The 20,670-nt window shown below is 48.2% G+C and overlaps 1 protein-coding gene across 1 annotated transcript; it reads right to left on the bottom strand.

Moving 5' to 3' along the window:
* Positions 1–4,170: 4,170 nt before the first annotated feature.
* Positions 4,171–20,438, bottom strand: LOC121148115. Its single transcript, XM_040968134.1, has 13 exons — positions 19,922–20,438; positions 12,468–12,640; positions 10,589–10,691; positions 10,253–10,455; positions 9,587–9,671; positions 8,878–9,053; positions 7,955–8,039; positions 7,243–7,424; positions 6,117–6,201; positions 5,732–5,919; positions 5,321–5,423; positions 4,701–4,804; positions 4,171–4,273 (listed from the first exon to the last, which is right to left on the bottom strand). The coding sequence occupies exons 1-13, from the start codon at positions 20,056–20,058 to the stop codon at positions 4,251–4,253; spliced, it is 1,647 nt and encodes a 548-aa protein (XP_040824068.1). The 5' UTR covers positions 20,059–20,438; the 3' UTR covers positions 4,171–4,250.
* Between the last annotated feature and the right edge of the window lie 232 nt (positions 20,439–20,670).

Below are 20,670 nucleotides of genomic sequence, written 5' to 3'. Positions count from 1 at the left end.
CTTTTCTGCAGCAACATAGGCACAGGCTGTAAATAATAATTAAATCTTAAGATGCCCCTTTTGTTCACATAGGTTACATTCTTGTACTCTGTGTATTGGTTACCACAGATTAGGGGAAATGAATGGTATTTCTCTCTCTGGGACTGGCTTATTTCACTGAGTATAATTTCCAATTGTATTCATTCTGTTGCAAAAGACAGGATCTCATTCTTTTATGGATAGGTAGTATTCCATAGAGCATAAATACCACATTTTCTTTCCAGTCATCCATTGATGGACATCTGCTTTGATTTCATATTTTAGCTATTGTGAATTGAGCTGCAGTGAACATGACTGTATAAATAATTCTTTCATAAGCTGATTTCAGTTTGGGTACATCCCCAGGACTGGGTTAGCTGGGTCATATGGTAGATCTATCTTCAGATCTCTAAGGAATCTCCAAACTGTCTTCAATGATAGTGCACTAGTTATATTCCCACCAACGGTGGATTATAGTACATTTCCCCCCATATCCTTGCCAGCATTTGTTGTTTTTTGCTTTTCAGATGACAGCCCTTCTAACTGGGGTAAGGTAAAACTTCATTGTAGTTTTTATTTGCATTTACCCAATGGCTAGAGGTCCTGAGCATTTTTTCATGTTTGTTGGCCATTTGTATCTTTTTCAAAAGATTAATTAATGAATTAATTGGAAAGGCAGAGTTATAGAAAGGAGGGGAGAGAGATCTTTCATTTGCTGGTTCACTCCCCAAATGGCCTCAATAGCCAGAGCTTCACTGATTCAATGCCAGGAACCAGGAGCGTCTTCTGGTTCTCCCACATGGTTGCAGGGTCCCAAGGCCTTGAACCATCCTCTACTGCTTTTCCAGGCCTCAAGCAGGAAGTTGGATGGGAAGCAGAGCAGCCAGGACATGAACCAGCACCCATATTGGATCCTGGTACTTGTAAGGGAAGGGTTAACCAGCTGAGCCATTGCATTGGGCCCATCACACTTTTTTCTTCCTTTTGTCAGATTTCTTATTTATGATCCAATATAAGGCACATGGTTGTGTGCTTCTGGCAACCCCAGCTTTGTTGTCAATAATGTTAGACTACAGAAGTGACAGCAGCGTGTGAGCTCAAGCAATGTCCATGATGGCTTCAGCAACATAGCAGAGGAACTAACCACAGGGGCAAAGGAACAAATGTCACAGAATCCATGGGAGACAAGCAGAGAAGGCTACAGCAAAGAAGGCAGTATTTTGTAGGCTGAAAGATTAGCCTGTTCTAACTCGGGAGTGGTGCCCATATGGGATCCTGATGCCTGCAAGGCAAAGACTTTAGCCACTAGGCTACTGTGCCGGGTCCCAGAGAGGGTCTTATAAGTGTGGCACTTGCACAAGGTAGCAGGAGTTCTGTGCAAACAGTTCTTGTTTTGTGCACTGGGCTAGCTATTGGACGTACTTCATCTCCTTCCATCCACTTCTCCAGGCACAGGGAGTCATCTTCTCGGTCTAGTCCAAGTCGGAACTTCTTACAGTTCTGTGCTGTTGTCATCCCCCTAGAGGTAGCAGTCACAGCCTCCACTGCTGATCAGCTGCAGAGGGTCTCATCTGTGCCTTCCAGAAGGGTTCTCTCTCACCCACACATTCAGCCACTCTTCTTAGAGCAAAAAATCCAGTGATGCCAGGGAAGACCTGAAATCCCACCTTGGCTGTCCTCATCACCACCAGCCACATGGGGAACACTCTGCCCTGTGGGACTCCCCTGGTCACCTGGACTAATAATTCACAACCATCCTGGCTGTCCTCTTTCAGATCCTGAGAGGGTCATTTCCTGGACTCTTTGCCCACCCACCACAGTAATTTTTATCCTAGAACTATTCCTAACACACCTTCCCTCCCTTGCACCAACAGACTCTGCTCCTATCATCTCCTTGGTAAGAGTGAACTCGGAAACTATCCTGTGAGTCACTCGGTGTTTGGGCTTCCCCCAAGCACCTTTTGGGTTTTTCTGATTCTTGTCAGTTTCAGGTAAGACATCATATGGAATTACATCCCATATCGGGGTTCTTGAGTTAGATCTCCAGCTCAGTTTTCCTACTAATGTGGAGCCTGAAAGGCAGGGATGCCCCCAAGGATGTGGGTCCCTGATACCCATGTGGGAGACCCAGATTGACTTCCAGGCTCCTGCTTCCAACTGGCAAGCCTGGCAGGCATAGGCTTTTGGGGAGTCAACCAGTGGCTGGACATTAGCACTCTGTTCAAGTTATACATGTAAGAAAAAAATCAACTCATCTTTTGATTCCCTTGAATATTTCTACAATCCCAGATGAAAATGACACTAACATTTTTATTTTTTACTGTGAAGTGCTCTTTTGTAAGGCATTAAGTGAGACTGGGTCACCAACCCAACATGCCATCTGAAGATGTAATGTCAGTCCCCCATCAGTCGGCTGGCCTGTTTTTGAAGCACTGTGCTAAGGGACAGAACTTACAAGGACAGAGCACAGTATTGGCTAAGGGCCACGGTGTACTTAAAGGAGGCAATTTCAAGCACTGTTTAGACATCCACTGTTTACAAGCTGAGTAAATTCTGTCATGGGAAACAAGCCTAAAAAACATGCCTGAATGTAAATGCAAGTTCTGTGTGGAGGGGCCAAGAGAAACCCATAGACCTGGTGCGTGTCAGGCAAAGAAAGAAACAGCCACACGGGGGAGGCAGGGGATGATTTCTGCAATGATGGCAGGACAGGTGGGCTCTGGGTAAAGGGGCAGGTGCCAGGATGAGGCTACTCTCTTTCTGCATGCCCCCATATCTGTCAGTACCTAACTACTCAATCATGGCCATATGACTGGGGAATGAGGAAGCCAGTCTGTTCTTTATCCTCTTGTGCGGGAACAAGTGCAAGCAGTGTTGATGCTGAGCTGCACTCCTGTCATTGCTGCTCTTCACAACCTTCCTGCCCACTCCCAGTTCTCTCCTGTACAGGTCCCAAGGCTGCCCTTGGCCCCCAAGGAGGAGCAACAGTGCAGAGCTCCAGTGTCCTGTGCTGCTGGGTGAAATCTGCTGCCAGCTGGGCTGTGTGTCTCCCCAGGAGGCTGTGAGGCATAGGAGTATTGGGAACACAATAGAAGGTGGGTGCAGAAACCTCAGGCCATGGGCTATGATGCCACCCCACGAGCTTTCTGTTTTATGGTGGCTGGACACTGTTGTAGGCCACCAAGCTCACCTCTGCTTTTGGGCATCCTCTTCAAGCTCACTGGGACATCCAGGACACTGTGGCAATCCTTGCTGCAAAACTGTACCCTCAGGACTCACAAAATACCTGGGGGAGATGGCAAGTGTTCCTGTCATAACCCCTCACTTCCTGCTTAGAAGAGCACCGCAGTGAGGAAATTCCTCTCCCCTCCAGCACAATGCTTGACACCAAGGCCCAAAGCTCTACAATACAAGGGTTCCAGGCTTCTCTGGAACACCGAGTCAGTCCAGGTCCATAAAGCTGGGTCCTCACCTGCCAGCAGTCCACATGGAGGCCTTCTCCAGGTGCAGCATTACCACTCGGGCCCCCTCCCACCCCTTCTTGAAGTGTCAGCAGAGTCCTATGGTACAATATCCTGCACTGAGCAGAAGAAAAACAGCCCAGCTGCCCGGCAAGCCAGGGATTCCCATGTGGATGTGCTGGCAGGAAATGACCCTTTGCTTTGCTTTTGTCAACTAGACATAGAAAGGTCCATGAACTACAAATGAATACCTACACTAAGATTCCAAAAGACTCCCACACACTGTTCCTATTGACACTCTTTCTTTCTTGAGAGTTTAACTTCACCTTGATGGCATTCCTTCTCTTGTTCACCATGCACCCATCTCCTTACCATGTGCCTTTAGTGGGTCTACTTTCACCTGTATTCAGGTGGGATTTGCTTATGGCTGGCTTTTTTAAAAAAAAAAAAAAGAAATATAGTTACAAATAATCAATTATTCAAGTACTTCACTGCCCCTAACAGACACCCCAATAGGCATGTTCATCCTACTGATAATATTTAGGAGTTTGCAGGGCTTGACCCTGGGCCACAAGAGCATTATGTTTACAAAAAAAAAAAAATCCCTGGAATTCCAGGTTCCTGGATTATATCAATGCAATTTTACATGAAAAAATCATGTAGTAAAAATATCCAGTCTAGGCAGTTATTGAAACTAGATTTCTTTATAGGGCATTATGGAAAGTAGAGAGGTTACATTTCTGACATGGCGAGGTTATATCTCTGACATGGTTACCACAAAGAATTTCTGGTACCTGAAAGGGAGAGAGAGAAAAAAATTAGAGTCTGGAGGCTCTGTTGCCAGTGACAGAAGATGGGACCAGTCTGAGCTCCTGTGACTCCTAGAGTGACTGAGACTCAACAGGGGCTACTGAGCACTGCTAAGTCAGGCTGTGGAAACAAACTTGTCTTATAATCCAAAAGCAATAGGATAAAGATCAACCCTCAAATTATTTTATGGTAATTAAGGGGAAAATAAGCTTTTCAGCAGCACACATTGGGAAACCCAAGATAAGGGAGTAGATCTGGCCCTTTGTCCCAAGCTCTCATCCACCTGACTACTTAAAAAAATATGAACTTCAGCCTGACCCACAGCAAACATGAGGAAGGAGGCCTTATTCACTCACTGCACCACAGTGATCCACACACGCATGACACCTTCCAGGTCCCTGATCTTCCTACCTTGGTAAATCATCCACAGCATTTTAGACAAAATTCTGGTGGACAACAGGAGCCAGGAATTGCAGGCTACATGAGGTTCATCAATGGAAAGCTGCTGCAGAGACCTGCGGAGAAACAAAGGGATGAAGTTACTGTGGGAAGAAGGCAGAAACAGTAAGTACCACCAGGTCTCCCTAACACTACCAGAGGATGGAGATCAAGCAACAGCACACCAACAAAGACCCACTGAACACAATCATGCCCTTGTTGTCAACAGCAGACTTCACAGAGACAAAGAAGGGTCAGGGGGACCCAGGGAAGCAAGGGGTAGGGTACTAGGGGGGCAGCCTGATGCCCACAGGATCCCACTAGCCCAGACTTCCTTAGGCCTAGGGGCCGTGGACAAGGATGAGCCCAGCTCACATGCATGGACCCTGGTCAGGACAGAGTGTCATAGGGGTAGGATAGTGTGGGGAGATGAGAGGAGGATCCAGCACAGGCCTCAGTTGCCTTCATCTAGGCATGTGGAGAACAACAGCTCACACACCCTCCCTAACCCCACACAACGCCACCTCCAGCGGGCCCTGCCTTCACCTGATGTACAAGCTAAGTACCTTCTAAATATGCCCATGTACACTTACCCATGGTGGGCCTCAGCCAGCTCCCTGGGCAGTGCTCCCTCTTCCTCCTCCCTGGAGGAGTCCATTTCCTCTTCCTCTCCCAGCTCTGTGCCAGAGGTGTGGGCTGCTGCAAAAGTGGGCAAAAGGGGGCAAGGTCACAGGGAGATGAAAAAGGGGAGCCCAGGTCCCACCTGCCTACCTACTGCCCTCTGCTGCAGCATAGCCTGGGAGGGAGGCAGCTGGGCTGGTAACAAGTACCACCTTCCACAGTTGGTCTGGCAGCTCTGCCACCCAACAGGGCCCACCTGCCCTGTCCTGGGCATCCTGAGTTGCTGCATGTGGGTGGCTGGCCAGCAAGCCCATAACCCATAGTCAAACAGCGATGTGGAAGGCCTAGTGGTGCTGACAGAAGTTTTCCACAAGAGGATTCACCTTCAATGGCGTGGGCCCAGTGGAATGGCCTCTTCAAATGCATGGTCGGGTTCCATTCCCAGCCACAGGGACAGGGCAGACCAAAGGCAACATTCACATTGGCTTCAGTAGGGTCCCAATGATATATCACAGCCGGAGTGAGGCAGAACAAGGCTTCTGGCTGCTGTACTGAGTCCAAGCTTAGCCTGCTGCAGAGACAAGAGAGGAATAGTGTTGGGCTCCGGGGTGTGATCGTTGGAACCCTGATCCAATGGAATCATCACCATTAACTCCCAGGCTCCTTTGCACACTTGCCCACAAATCCTATCTCCCAACGTAGAGCAGCCCAGCAAACCCAAGAGTCCACATGCTTGGATGGCAGCCAGTACCAAGCATCCTGACTTACCAGGCATCCATCTGCATGCTATCTCCAGAGGCCATCAAGTTCTCGTCAAGTTTTTTGTCCTGCTGATCACCGCAGGTATCATATACTGCAAACAAGGGCCAAGGTCACAGCGACATGACCACAGAGCAGGTCCAGCACATTGTCTGAGCACCTGTGGTTCTCTCTGCCCTCCAGAGGGACCAACACCTGGGTGGGCAGTGGCCTCACACGAGAGGACTTGCCTGCCTGGGCCAGCCTGCTGCCTCTGTCAAACCGCGTGCCCTCCTTCCATGTCTGGGGAGCTGGGCACCCTGCACGCCACCTGCAGCCAACGTCTATATGCAGACAGTATGTCTTCAGTCTCTTGGCCCTAAACCAGAGCCCAGCTGTGGGTGGGAGGCCACCCTTCCAAGGCTGTGGAGGGTAGTCCATTATTTAGCCATCCATGGGTTCAACCAAGGGTCAGGAACTTGGACTTGGAACCCCTAGGAGAAACCTCCGAGGCATAGCAACATATGCAGTCAGGTATGGCACTAGAGTGATCAATGACAATGGCGAGGGTGGGAAGCCTCATGGGCAGAACTCCCAAAGGCAGTCCTGGATCTGCCTGCCCAGGCTTGCACAAGGCTCTGGTACGGCCACTGGGCTATAGGTGAGTGAGGAACCACATCAATTTAATAGGAGTAAATGGGCATGTGATAGCATGGCATGGGTCTTATTCTCAAGGGAATTGGTGGGATGATGGCAGGATGCAATGGCAATGTCTAGGTTTGTGGACTCATCAAGGCTGTCCTGGAAAAGACACCAGTCACCACCTGCCTCAGCATCTCCATCACAGGTCAGGAACACATGGGCCCTTCCATAGAGGTATGTGCAGGCTGCAGTGACTGCATGGGCTGTGCCAAGCTGCACACACCTGTGATGGGTGTGGTGATCCCAGGATACAGGGTTTCCTGTGTACTCTTGGGCTGTGATATGAATCTACTGGGAAACACAGCAGTAGACTATTCCCCGTTTCCAGTTACCAGGGCTTCCAACAATATCTTGGGGCCTCCGATGGATAGTCCATAAGCCTGTACCCCCAGACCAGGCAGGGCCCTGATGTGCAACTGGAAGTGGGGAGCAAGCCCAGCTGGCAGGAACTCACCCTCGATGGCATCAGCCAAGCGGAAGGGTTCCTCAAGGCTCAGGTCTGGGAACTGGCCTTGGATCCTTGGCATTCTTGTAGTGATATTCTCCATGGCCACGAAGGAGACCCAGCAGTACACATAACCACTGGGTGGGGCACACAGACAGATGCAGGGCTCACATGGGTATCCTGAAGTCAGCCTGCTGGAGAGAAGAGATGCATGCTTAAGAAAGGCGGTCATGGGTGTAGATCCCACAAAATCTCCACTGCTCCCACCCAGCAACAATTCTTTCCCTAATGCCCTGGGCCTGTGGAGCAGTCTGGAAGGACATCTCCCCCAATGAAACCTGGCCTTGCTATGAACACCCATCCCACCACCTGCGCATGCCATCACTACTGAGGTTTCACAGAGGCGGAGTGGCAGATGGGGGAAGCAGAGTACACTGGGACTGGGCAGGGGTCAGGCTCTGGCACCATCTGTAGCTCCCCTGGGCAGGGGCTAGGATGAATGCAATCCATGCCCATGAACTCTGGTCAGGGAACCAGTCCTGGGATGGCCACCACAGTAGGGTATGGGCTGGGCAGAAGTACTGATTAGCAGATGGCCCAACCATAGCTTTTGGACACAGGGCATCCCATAGCTCTCTTCCCCAGCTTTACTGGCCACTGGCACTTGCCCACAATTGAAGTCCTCATCCAGGTAGTAGCCACCATCCCAGAGCAGACTTACCCACAACAGGGCTTCACCCAATCCTTGCACATCACCACCACCTGGTTGTCTGCCATTTGCAGTTGCTTTCTGGAGGCACCATTTACTGCAAATGAATGGAGACAGGGCAAGCTCAAGCCACACCAAGGAAAGGATGGTATGGGTGCTGCCCTCCCGGTATCCCTCAAAGTTGCATGCCTTCCACGGACACACCTGCAGCTTCTGCCAACCAGCAGAGCACTGATATGAGTCTACTGGGGAACACACAGCAGTAGACTATTCCCTGTTTTCAGCACGGACACTCTGGCAGCCTCTGCCAACCAGCAGAGCACACTTTCTGTCTGGGCTAGCACACTGCCATCCTCACCCCAGCTAGGGATCAAAAGCACCAGCAACCAGGCCCTGGGCCTCCAATCAGCTCTGTGAACTCAGCATCCTTGGTCCCAGCTCTGTTGCTGGGAGGCTGGCTGCCCTAGAGAGGGGCCTCTACCAACCAACTGGCCAGCCAGAGGAGCTCTTGGGACAGCAAGTCAGCAATGGAAGCTAGAACAAACCTGCACCATACATGGGCCATTGGGGCTATGCTCCTGGCCCTGGTACTCGGGGGCACGGGGCTCAGGACAGCTCAGAGCCACAGATGCTGGACCTGACCATTTGGGCCCACACAACACACATCTGGCCTTGCAGGTGTGCAAGTGCCGTTATGACCCAGGGCAACTGGGCAGACACAGCTGCAGGGAGACTCCCACAGTGCCCAGATGAATCCATGGCTGCCTGGCCATCCATGGAAGGCATGAAAATATGAGGGCAGAACTGTTACCTTCTCCCACCCTGGGCTAGCCACATGTGGCCACTGGGAATAGTGTGCAGGGTCTATGGGGCCAGTGTCTGTAAAGATGCCTGAGGCAAATAGGGTTGGCAGGGTTGGCACACCAGAAACTTACCTTCAACAGCCTCCAGCCAGTGGAAGGTCCCTTGGAGCCCCTGGTCTGGAACCCAGGCATAGGCCCAGGGCATTCCCAGCAAGAGATCCTCAGGGACCATGAACAGGACCCAGCAGTCCAGGATAAGCCAGCATGGGCAGGCTTCAATCTTGCTCAAGTATTGTAGAGTCAGGCTGCTGGGGAGGGAAGAGATGGAAGTGTGTAAGGCAAAGGGGTGTCCTGGATTTAGATACACAATATTCCCCTCAAGTCCCTCCCACAGTCACCAGATACCACCCCGAGACCAACCTCCCTCCTAAGCCCACCATGAAAAGAGTCCACCTGCTGAAACTCAACAAATGGCTGTCTTCCGCTCATGGGGACATTGTGAGGCTTTGCAAGGACAGGGGAGTTAGTGCCTGCCTGGTGGAGATGGAGAAACACAGATTACACAAAGGCTATGAGGGCAGGTGCGTCCTGGGACAGGACCCTGATTGGGGCCTGGAGACCAAAGTCCCTGGAGGCCTGTCACCACACCCGCTGAGAGTTTCCAGGGAACAGTGCTGGGAGAGAGGGCAGGATGGGGCTAAGACGCTGGATGTGCTCGAGTAGCAGGACTGAGTCCGTGGGCTCTGTGGTCCTTGAGAGTCCACCTTCCCTGAGACCCTAGATCCAGGGAAAGCCACGGTACATGGCTGGATGGTGGCCACTGTGGCATGTGCAGACTCACCTGGGGTGGGCCTCCACCCTGTCTGCAGAGGCCACCAAGTCCTTGTTAGGTTCTTTGTCCTGCTGATATCTGGAGGAGTCTTCGACTGCAAATGAAGTAGCATGGGTCATGTCTTCGACAGTGTTGCGGCCAAAATGCCCATTGCATTGGCCAAACCTGGAACCTCGAGGGACAAGTTCTATCTCAAGTGCCTGTTCCAATGCCACATGGCAAATGGCTCTATCCTATGTAAAATGCCTGTGCCACTGTCCTACCACAACTACCAGGTTACAAGCTAGTGGACCCATTGTCTAGTGCAGGAAATCCAGAAAAGATCAATTTTCTACCCGCTGTCTGAGAGAACAGTGCTGAAGATAGAGATGGGTCTTCTCAGCCCGGGGCTCTTTTTCTTCTAACAAGCTGCCTCCTGTCACACCCTCCTTGCTGTTCTTTGAAACTGTGGGTGCCACCTCCTGCTGCAAAGGCCTCTGACACCAGAGACAGGCAGAGCTTTGGAATATTGGAAAATTCATGTCTACACATTGCTCCCCATTTTTTTCCACCCCAGGCAAATCTGATCATGTCATGACCACAAATAGTCTGTGGAAATGGGCTGCTGCTGGAAACATGTCCCCTACAGGGACCTGGGATCTAAAGAAAATGGAGACTTTCCTATGGTTGCCTCACCAGTACTAATCCTGCAGACAAGATGCCTTTCCGTCCTGGCCTGTACCACCAAGGGCTCTGGGAATCTTAGTCCATGGAAACTCTCAGGATCACACTGGATGAGGTCTTGAGGACATTGGTTGGGTAGGTGACAAGTCTGTGACTCTGCCCCTGACTCCTGATCCGACTCTTGGGTATGATCTGCACCTTTGACATGCAGTTCCCTAAGGAGGGGGAGGAAGAGAGAAAATGTAAGGAAGAAGGACCTTCATGATACTGATAATGTCCCAGTTGAGCTGTCCCATCCCAGACATATGTCTCTTAAGCCACCAGGCACCCTGCACAAAGTCCCCTTACGTGAACTCAGTAGGCACCGGCATCTCACACTGTGGCTCTCCAGCTGTTGGCATCTCCCTCAGTTTAGACTCAATCATGGCTTGGCATTCTTCCCAATGTGAGCCTGACAGAGACATGCCTGCTTCAGTGGACAGCTGGCCATGCTGCTGAGGCCGCTGTTCAGGGAGGAGAAACCACACTACCCAGCTCCATGGAAGTACTTCCTCAACAAGCCCTAGCTTAGGAAGGCGCAGAGTTCTGAGGGTCAGCGATGATTCCCTTCCCTGAACTGTGACTGAATCACAGCAGTGCAATTCCAATACTTTGCAACTGTTGAAGTCACATCCTGGGTGTGGGGCAGGAAACAGTGACTTTTTAAACAAAGATTATTTTCCTTTGAAAGACAGAGATGGAGACACACAGAGAGATATCTTCCATACACTGGCTTATTCCCTTAATGGCTGTTATGGCTAGAACTGGGCCAATCTGAAGCCAGGAGCTGGGAGTTTCTTCCAGTTTCTTCCATGTGATGAACAGGGCCCTGCTCAAGGACTTAAGCCATCCTCCTGTGCTGTCCCAGGTCATAAACAGGGAATTAAAAGTGGTGCCACTAGGACACAAACTGACACCCATATGGGATAATGGTGCTGCAAGTAGAGGAATAGCCCATTATGACACCACCCAGGCCCTAGGAAGTAATGATTTCTGTATGGTTAGAAAAAAGAAAGCTCTGCTAGCACAAGAGGCTCATGGTTCCCTTGTGCTGAGAAGTTCAAGCTTTCCTGGTTGGAAAATTTCCTAAGACTTAAAACACCAGCTAGAGAGAAGGGTATAAAGCAGACTCCATTCAAAAGCCCTGGAAGAAAAAATATATTCATACCAATGGATTTCATCATCAGGGAAAATAACTATAAAAAATATAAAAAAGAAAATGTGGTACACACACACTATGGAGTGCTACTCAACCATAATGAAGAATGAAATCTTATCTGTTAACAAAATGGACCCAGCTGCAAACCATATGCTTTGTGAATATCATGTTCTCTATGATCTGTGATCTGTATGATACACACAGCACCAGAAGCATACTCTTTGTCAGTGAGGTTGGCATACTGGGAATCAGCAGCTGTAAGCAGCATGTCACTATATTCATGAGTCTATACTCCTGAGGCATAAGGTTTCTGTTATTTTAGCTTATTTTTCTATATGTTACTATTATTTTTTATTGGAAAGTCAGATATACAGAGAGGAGGAGAGAGAGGAAGATTCTCCATCCACTGATTCACTCTCCAAGTGGCCTCAACGGCCAGTGCTGTGCCAATCCAAAGCCTAGAGCCTCTTCTGGGTCTCCCACATAGGTGCAGGGTCGCAGGGTCCCAAGGCTTTGGGCTGTCCTCAACTGCTTTCCCAGGCCACAAGCAGGAAGCTAGATGGGAAGCGGGACCACTGGGATTAGAATCAGCACCCATATTGTATCCTGGCATGTGCAAGGCAGGGACTTTTAGCCGCTAGGCTACTTCCCCCTAGCCCTGTATATGTTAGTTTTTCCTTTTACCAACCTGTTATGCCATGATACCTTTACACACTGGCAAGTTAAGCTTGTTACTTTGAAGCAAATGAGTAAACTTTTGTAGCAATTTGGGAGATAGTAATAAGAGGAGAAATAGGGAGGGAGCAGGAGGGGGAGAAGACCAAATCTGCATTGTGAAAAATGTATCTCATTTTATAGAAGTTTAAAAATTAAGTTTAAAAATACACTAATTTCCACCTTTCTCAGTGTATGGTAGCAATGGAATTTCTCTTGAGGTCAGGAAGAGACATTTATCAACTCTATAAAGCATTTCATTTCTCAGGGAGCAAACTCGAGTCAGTCATCACTGGGAAGATCTCCAGGACTCACTGTGTTCCCCTTGGCGGATGCCAACAGCAAGATGAAGAATGATGTCCTTGAGGTCTTGCAATTCCTGTTGATTCTTCTGCAGCTGGGACAGTACTGCCTGGTTGATGGCTACCATGCTCATTTCACTGGTTGGGTCATACAAAGGACTAAGCGGCACTGCCATCCTGATGTTTCTGGCAGGAGAGGTAGATCCAGAGACTTAGGGGAAGAAACCCAAGGGCCAAATAAGTTCAAACAAGTAACATTCAGCAGCTTTCATTAGGGCAGAGTGATGACAAAAAAATCCCCAAATATCTAAACTTACTGTTAGGAAACACCCCACAGAAAGTCAATCTTCAATCACTATCTCATCAGTGTTAGGTACTGAGATCTCAGCTCTGAAGCAACTACTTCCAGCTTGGTCACTGACACCAGTGAGCACACGAAGGCCTGCTTGCCAAGTAGCTATTGGCTGTACCAATAACACAATTAGAAGGAGGGGGGTGTCATGGAATCTTAGGAGCCCCTGCCTTCCAGTTGCCTAGGCTACTATTGGCTGAAACACAAGGCCTCCTGCCTGGATTTAAGGACGCCACAGTAGGGAAGCAGCCACTCATCCATCAGGGAGCAGTGTACCCTGTGCTGACCCTGAACACCTGCCCAAGCTCATTCCCAGCCTCAGTGCCTCCCTGTGCTTAAAAACCTTTAGGCTGCATTAGTTTCCAACTAGTTTTACTTTCTCCAGGGCTGTCAGGAAGTCACCCAACCTTACCTATAGATTAAAACATATGTCTAGAAAATAAAACAAAAACAAAACCCCCAGACTTCAGAGCTTCTCCTCCAAGGAGACATATCTCATTCTATCTAAACTGCCATAGTGTTCCTCACTGGGTTTCTGAAAAGAAACCTTAGTCATCATGAAGTGAGTCAAGCAAAAATTAGAAACCTTCAATACACACTGATTAAAAGGGGGAAAAGAAAGTATTTACACTCAAAGACAAGACTTTTGAAAATATACCAGTCAGACAAAAAGAACTCACTTCCTGGAAACTAATGAAAATGGAAACGCAACATCTCAAAGCTGTGGCAGCCAGCAAAAACAGTTGTAAGAGGCTACTTTATAGCAAAGGGCACCTATATAAAAAAAGAAATATGGAGATATGAAACAAAGAATCTAACAATGTATCTCAAAGATGTAAGGTAAGAATAAGAAATCAGGGGCCAGTACAGTGGCACAGCAAGCTAGTCTCCATCCACAACATTGGCATTTCAGATGCCTTCTAATCCTGGGTGCTGTCCTTCCTATCCAGCTTCCTATTAATGGCCTTAAAATGCAGCAAGGATGATCCCAAACTTGGGCCACTGCACCCAAATTGGAGACTTGGAAGAATCTTCTAATTCAAAGCTTTCAGCCACCCAACTCTAGCTGTAGCGGCCATTTGGGGAGTAAACCAGTGGATGGAAGTTTTTTGTTTTTATTTTTGCTGTATTTCAAATAAATAAAGGAATCTAAGAAAAGAGAGAACAAATACAATCCAAAGTTAGTTGTATAAAGAAAGATTAAAACCCCCAATATCTGAAACAAAAAAGCTCAAATGAACTCACTTTTGGAAATGGGGAAACAAAGCCCAATGCATCCTGAAGTAAACTAATTAAGGAATATTAGAGAAGTCTCCAATGAGCAGAATTAGGGATGGAAGAGAAGATCCTACAACAGACATAACTGATATACAGTGGCTCATCAGCAACTATTCAGAACAATCACATATACCTATGGGACAATAAACATAAAATGTCCAAATTCCTGTATGCCTGTAACATAACCAAGTTGAACCACATGGGCACAGAAAACTTGAACAGACCAATAACATGTTAGAAGACTGACTGAGGAATAAAAAGCCTATAAAAATAAATGCAGACTACATTGCTAGCTTCTACTAAAATGTTTAAGAAAACAAACACCAATGTTGCTCTATTCCTCAATATGAAAGGGAGAGAATCCTTCCAAATTCATTCTTCAAGACTAGCATACCCTTGATTCTTAGAACATATAAGGATGCACTCCGAATCAAAAACTGTACAATATCTCTAAACAAAAATTCTTGGCCAAATTCCAGCAAATGGAATTCAGCAACACATCAAAAACATCATTCACCCTGATTGAGTGGGATTTATATCAATGTTGCAAGAAAGGTTCAACGAACCCAGGTCAATAACAAATTACTTCAACAGAAAGAAGGAGATACAAACTCTAATTATTATAATAGTCATAGAAAAGCACCTAATGATACAAAAAACCCATCCAGGACTCAGCAATGGAGTGCAATTATTAAGAAGGAACTTGCTCAACATAATAAAGGATTTACACGATGAACCCATGGCGAATGTAATATAAAAGTGGGGAACATTCATATCTTTCATATCTTTGATATCTTTAACCAGACAAGGATGACCAAAGATGACAGAGAACACACGAACTGCTCTTATTTCATGTTGTACTGGAAGTTCCAGCCAGAGCAATGAGGCAAGGCAAGCAAATCAAAGTCATGCAAATAGGAAGCATCAAGCCAAATGACCTCTGCTTGCAGTTGGCATGATTCCATGGAGAGACCAACCTAAAGATTCCCCCAAGGCTATCAGAACTGATGGCCAGAGCAGTAGAATTGCAGGATACAAACCCAACCCATAAAAGCAATTCTATTTTTACATACCAATAACAATCTTACTGAGAAAGCACATATAGTACCAACTCAGTCACAACATTTACAAAAAGAATCAATTCCTTGAATTAATTTTAACTAGGACGTAGAAGAGTTTTGGGACCAGTGTTGGGGTTTAGCTGATGAATCCACTGCCAGAGCCAGCATCTCATATGGGTGTCAGTCTGAATCCCATCTGTTCCCTGCTAATGTGTCTAGGAGAGTACAGGAGTATGACCCAAGTCCATGGACTGTGCATGTATGAAGGTGACATGGAAGAAACTACTGGCTCGGCTTTAGGTCAAGGAGTGACAGCATTTGGCGAGTGAATCAGTTGAAAGTGTTTTGGCATCATTGTAAAACCATTGCATGTGATTCCAGCACCACAGATGGGTACAGCGTGGGTCCCTGGTGCTCCACTCTACCTCCCTGTTAATGGCCCAGGAAGAGCAGTGGAAGATGGCCCTAGTGCTTGGTCCATTTTACCCACATGGGAGACCTGGATGAAGCTCCTAATATGTGACTTTTGGCCTCGCTCAGCTGAGACCAGTGTGGCTATCTGGGGAGTGAACAAGCAAAAGAAAGATTTCTCTCTGCCTCTCCATCTGTGGAGGTCTTTCAAATCAATCTGGTTTTTCTTAAGAAGCAAAGTAATCACTTTGGAAAAAGTTCTGGGGGAAACAGAGATCTGATCAAGTCCTGATAAGCAAAGATAAACAAAGAATAATAGTCAATATTAAAACAGAGAATCTGATAATAAATGGACAAGATTGGCACATCTCACCCCCCCCAAAAAGCCACACACATAAATGGTAATCAACCATACTAAAAAAAACATTCAAACCATCTGTCCTCAGGAACTTGCAGATTAAAACAAGAAACTAGTACCTACCCATGAGAATGTCTAAAATCCAAAGTGCTGATACTACGAAGTACTATCAAGGATGCAGTACAGCAATGGTCAGTCACTGCCAGTGGGAAATAAAGTGTGCTGGAAGACTCGCAGGTGCTTAACAATGGGGCTTTATGTTCACTCAGAAACCAGCACGCAAGTCACTTTAGACTTGTTTTTATAACTGTCAAGAACTGGAAGTAACCCAGACGTTCTTTACATAGTGAATAAACAGCATCCCTGGTATAACCATACCTACAATATGCAGAGGGGGAAAAAAAGCAATGAACTATCAACTTAGGAAAAGACATGAGGGAACTACTTTAACTATGTAATTCTAGAAAGAGACTAAAAGTTGACAGATACACTGTGTGATTCCACCAATATGTCACTCAAGAAAAATCCAAACTATCCAGAAAGCAAGAAGACGAGGAGTTGACAAAGGTGAAGGGGGTCAGAGGGACAAATTGACAAGCAGAGGGATTCTTTGGATCTATAGTGATTCCTGACAGAGTTGTCAAAACTCACATGAGTGTTCCACAAAGAACCTTAGGGAAAACTGTCAACTAGTTAACAGTGATGTATCCAGACTGGTTCAGCAATCATGATAAAATATATCACAGTAAGGCAACATACCAGTAAGGGAAATTGTATGCTGGGGTGTGGGATGGGAGGTAAGTGAGGCTTCTCTGCACCACCTGCTCACATTATCTGTCAATCCTAAACTAGTATGGAAGTAGCATCTATTCAATGCAGAGTGTGACCAGCTCAAATCAAGATTCTGACAGCATGCTGGGAAATGGTACTTAATGCTGCATAGAAAGGTGCAGCAACCTTCAGTCAAACATTGATGAATTCTGTACAGGTGTCTTCACCTGCAGGCACTGGGAGCACACCTGGAATCCAGGAGGTGGATCAGCTGGGTTGAAGCACTCTCACCTTGGGACACAGCAGAGACTAGGGCATCTGGTCAGAACAAGGAGAAATCACTGACCATGTGAGGACTCTGGAAATTTATCCTGAGACCTCCCAGCTAGTCCAGCAGAACCCACACACAGAAGACAGAAGGAGAATGTGAGGACGTGAGGACAGCAGGGTGAGAGCTGCATGTCTGAAGAATAAAAGCAGCACCAACTGGGAGATGAGTCAGCAGACAGAATGAGAACCCAGATGATGATTAGAGCATCTGAGAAAGAGACCTTTCCAAGGTCTGTGCTACCAACCTTTCCCATGAAGGCTCCAGGCTTCCAGCACGGCTCAATCATGGCCCCTGCAGCCATCTGGGGGAGTGAGCCAGCGCATGGAAGGTCTTTCCCTTCCATTCTTCTCCCATCCCTCACCCTCCTATCCTTGTCTCTCATTCTCTTGTCACTCTGCCTTTGAAATAAACTATATATATTGTTTTTACAGCAGTCCTGCCTGAGATGCTCTGCTTTCTAGCAGGAAGTGCCCCTCTACTGAGATGACTCTACCTGATAATACACCAATGACACTGGCCTGTGAAGCCCGGGTGAAAATGGGAACATGTGCTGGCATAGACCTTTCTCTGTTTAAAGTTCAGGTGAATTGCAGTGAAATCATTTGCACTGCTAAGATCGCTTTATCATAGCCTGGCCAGACCTAGAGCACATTGTTTACTGTCAAGATGGACAGTCCCAGCCCTTGTGTAGCATCAATTATTTCCTCCACGCCCACACTTAGTAGGGGGCATCTTTCAGTAAGAGCAGCTCTGAGGCTGAAGCTCTGGAAGCTGGGGCTGGTTTGCGGCCACATCCTTGCATTCTGGGCACTGCTGCCCCCCTCGGTCATCTTGTGGACAATCTTTGTCCAGGTGCATAAATTCAGTGGGAAGAAGCTTCTCTCCCATCCTGCCTGTCATGTTGAGGATGCTTGCTTTTCTAAAGATCTGCTTACTTATATGAGTGAGAGAGCGGTTTTTTTAAGAACATACTGGTTTTAGGCGTCCCACAATGTCTCCTGATGCTTCTGAAATCAACACATGCTTTTCTTACCCTGCTTTGGTTCCCAGCTGCGCTGAAATGACCTCCTCCTTTTGAGGTCAGTCACATTTACCAGAGCACATGACTTTCTCCTATCTGCTTCCCCAGGTCTGCCTCAGCACAGGCACCTGTGAGAGATGTACATCAGAGAAATGAAATGACTCAGCTGTAGCCCTGAGGCACACTGGCCCAGGACGATCTGCTGCAGCCATCTGGGGGAGTGAATCAGAGCATGGAGGATCTTTCCATCTCTTTCCCCTCTCTGTGAATCGTTCAAATACACGCACACACACGAATATCCATTGCTTTCGAGGATTTCATGTTATTCACTCTAGGTTGGACCTTTGAAAATTACTGGATAATAATCACTAGTTTCTCCAATTTCTTTCCCCCTGGCTTGGCTTTCTGATGAGAATAACTGTAGAATTAATAGAAGGAAATTGAACACAAGATGTCTAAATTTTTTTAAAAAAAATTATCTAGTTTTCTTATTTGAAAGGTAGAGGAGCAAATATGGAGGCAGAGAGAGAGTTGCTTCGTACTCCAAAATGGTCATGGCAGCCAGGTGGGTGGCAGGCTGGAGCTGGGAGCTAGGAACCCCATCACGGTCCTCCAGGTAGATGGCAGGGACCACCTGGTGAGTGAAACAGCAGATGGAAGGTCTTTGTCACTCCTTGTAAATCTGCTTTTCCAATAGGAATAAAGTTTAAAAAGTCATATCAGAACAGATTTACAATTCTTTCTTAACACAAACTTTTTCAAGTACCCTCACATTGCTTCTGGCATTACCATAAAAAATTTTTAAAAATTTGGCACATAACAGACGTCTCTTCTAAAGCCAATACACTCTCAACCAGCAACAAAGTTCTGTCCCGATTCAGCCTTCTACAAGGCAAACACAAGCCTCAGAATATTTCCTTCTCACCCAAAGTCAAATTCTCCATTTTCTCAAAAGCTTTATTAACCCCGTTTTCTCTCAAGTCCCCTTTCTGTTCCCAGTATCCTGGAGACCTTTCTCAAGGTTCCCTAAGGAACCCTGCTCTCAACCCCCAAATCATCTTTCCCTCATTGTTCCTAAGCGTCTTCCCCAGGCCCTGTCCCTGGTCCAACACAGATCCCTCTCGAGTTCCACTCACAATCCCATGCAGCCCCGTTACAGCTCTTCCAAGTCCCCTGCGCCTTCTGTAACATCCTTCTTCCCCTTCCTGTGTTGAGATGGGGGCATACACCAACCACCTGTTCTCAGTTCTTAACTGCCAAGCGTTTCCTGTCCAGGGGTCCTCATTCTTCCCCAGGGTTTCCCTCTAAGCTTATCACCCTTAGTCTCCCAACTGCAAGAGGAGTATGTTCTGCATCTGTTCCCTGTCCATGTCTCTTTACAAGCACAGACACCAGCTTCTGACATGAGCCACCTTGTTTCCTCACACTAAGGAACCTAAGATGGGGTCTGAATGGGCTCGCTGCTGGCAGGCGCTGCCACTTACCTCCACGGAGCTAGGCCTGGGGCCTCAGGGGTAAACTCAGTTACCCTGGCGCTCCCCACGCCAGCCCCACAGCACCCATGTTTGCTCCGGCCCCAGACTTCCCCACTGCTGTACCTCCTTTCTCTGCACCAGGCCTTGCCCCATGTTTGGCCGCCACAGCACCAGCTTTCGCCACCCCAGTAAGCCCACAATTCCGCGTCTCAGCTGAGCGTTGCCGCGACTTCCTTGCTGCCATCTGGACAGCCTGAGGACGCGCTAACGCTGCAGCTGTCCCCATGCTGCCGCTCGGTACTGGCGACCACTCCATGCTGCGTGCACCGCCTCCCACATTCCCTGTGGTCACTGCGCAGGGGCTACACGCCCTGGGCCCGCCTATTCTTCAGGAAGAAGCGGGACTCACGTGTTCCCTTTTCCTTCTAGTTTCAAATGTTCCCACGTGGACCAAGGTTCCGGATTACTGCTTCCTATCCATCTCGGGACTGGCTTCCCTCCGAAGTAACAAACCTCTGCAGGTGCCTCCAAGTGAAGAATTGCCATTACTTGCCCACCTGAAGCCAACTTTACTGCTGGCAGAGCATCTGTAAACGTTAACACATGTATTGTAGGAGAAACACCTGGAGGCTTGGCCTGTCCTCTCTTGGGTCCTCCACACTTTGCCAGTCAGTGATCCAAGAGTGGGAACCTGGGACCACTCACCCCTCCCCATGCAGCTTTCCCATCCACCCTTCAACGGCGCATCAGATGGACGGGCCACCAAGGACAGCAGGGCAGAAAGAGGGAAAAGCTCAGGCTCCCTGCAGGCCTGGGCTTCCGGCAACGGTTCACAGGGGGCTCGCGGCAGCCAGAAGGCGCACCAGGGGGTGCTGAGATCACCCGCTTGCTCCTCCACGCTTCCTACCAGCGCCCACAGCTGCAGCCACGTTCCTGGAACCCAGTCCTCCAGCGCATACATGACTCACAGGGTGAATCTGCAGCTGCTCCCGAGGGTGGCCCGAGGCACGAGGGCAGCTCCAACTTAGTCGGGGGCCGCTCCTCAAGGCCAGCCCGGGCTTCATTGGTGACCCGCGCGCACGCGGTGAGGCGGTGAGGCCCCGGGGAGGTGGGAGACCCGCGCACCCTGTGACTTTGGTCCGCAGCCCTGCGTGGTGA

The sequence above is a fragment of the Ochotona curzoniae genome, unplaced genomic scaffold (assembly GCF_017591425.1).
Source record: "Ochotona curzoniae isolate NIBS_2020 unplaced genomic scaffold, NIBS_Ocur_1.0 scaffold_4683, whole genome shotgun sequence".
Taxonomy (NCBI): Eukaryota; Metazoa; Chordata; class Mammalia; order Lagomorpha; family Ochotonidae; genus Ochotona; species Ochotona curzoniae.
The sequence above is the reverse complement of the archived record's forward strand: the minus strand, read 5'-3'. Positions and strand labels throughout refer to the sequence as shown.

Bases quoted from the DNA above. Each gene is read 5' to 3' on its own strand.
- LOC121148115 (XM_040968134.1), bottom strand. From the start codon at position 20,058: ATGGCAATTCTTCACTTGGAGGCACCTGCAGAGGTTTGTTACTTCGGA. The intron at 10,456-10,588 runs GTAAGGGGACTT...CCCCCTCCTTAG, and splicing joins CCGGTGCCTACTGAGTTCAC to GGAACTGCATGTCAAAGGTG. The intron at 4,805-5,320 runs GTAAGTGTACAT...GTTTCTCCGCAG, and splicing joins CTGGCTGAGGCCCACCATGG to GTCTCTGCAGCAGCTTTCCA.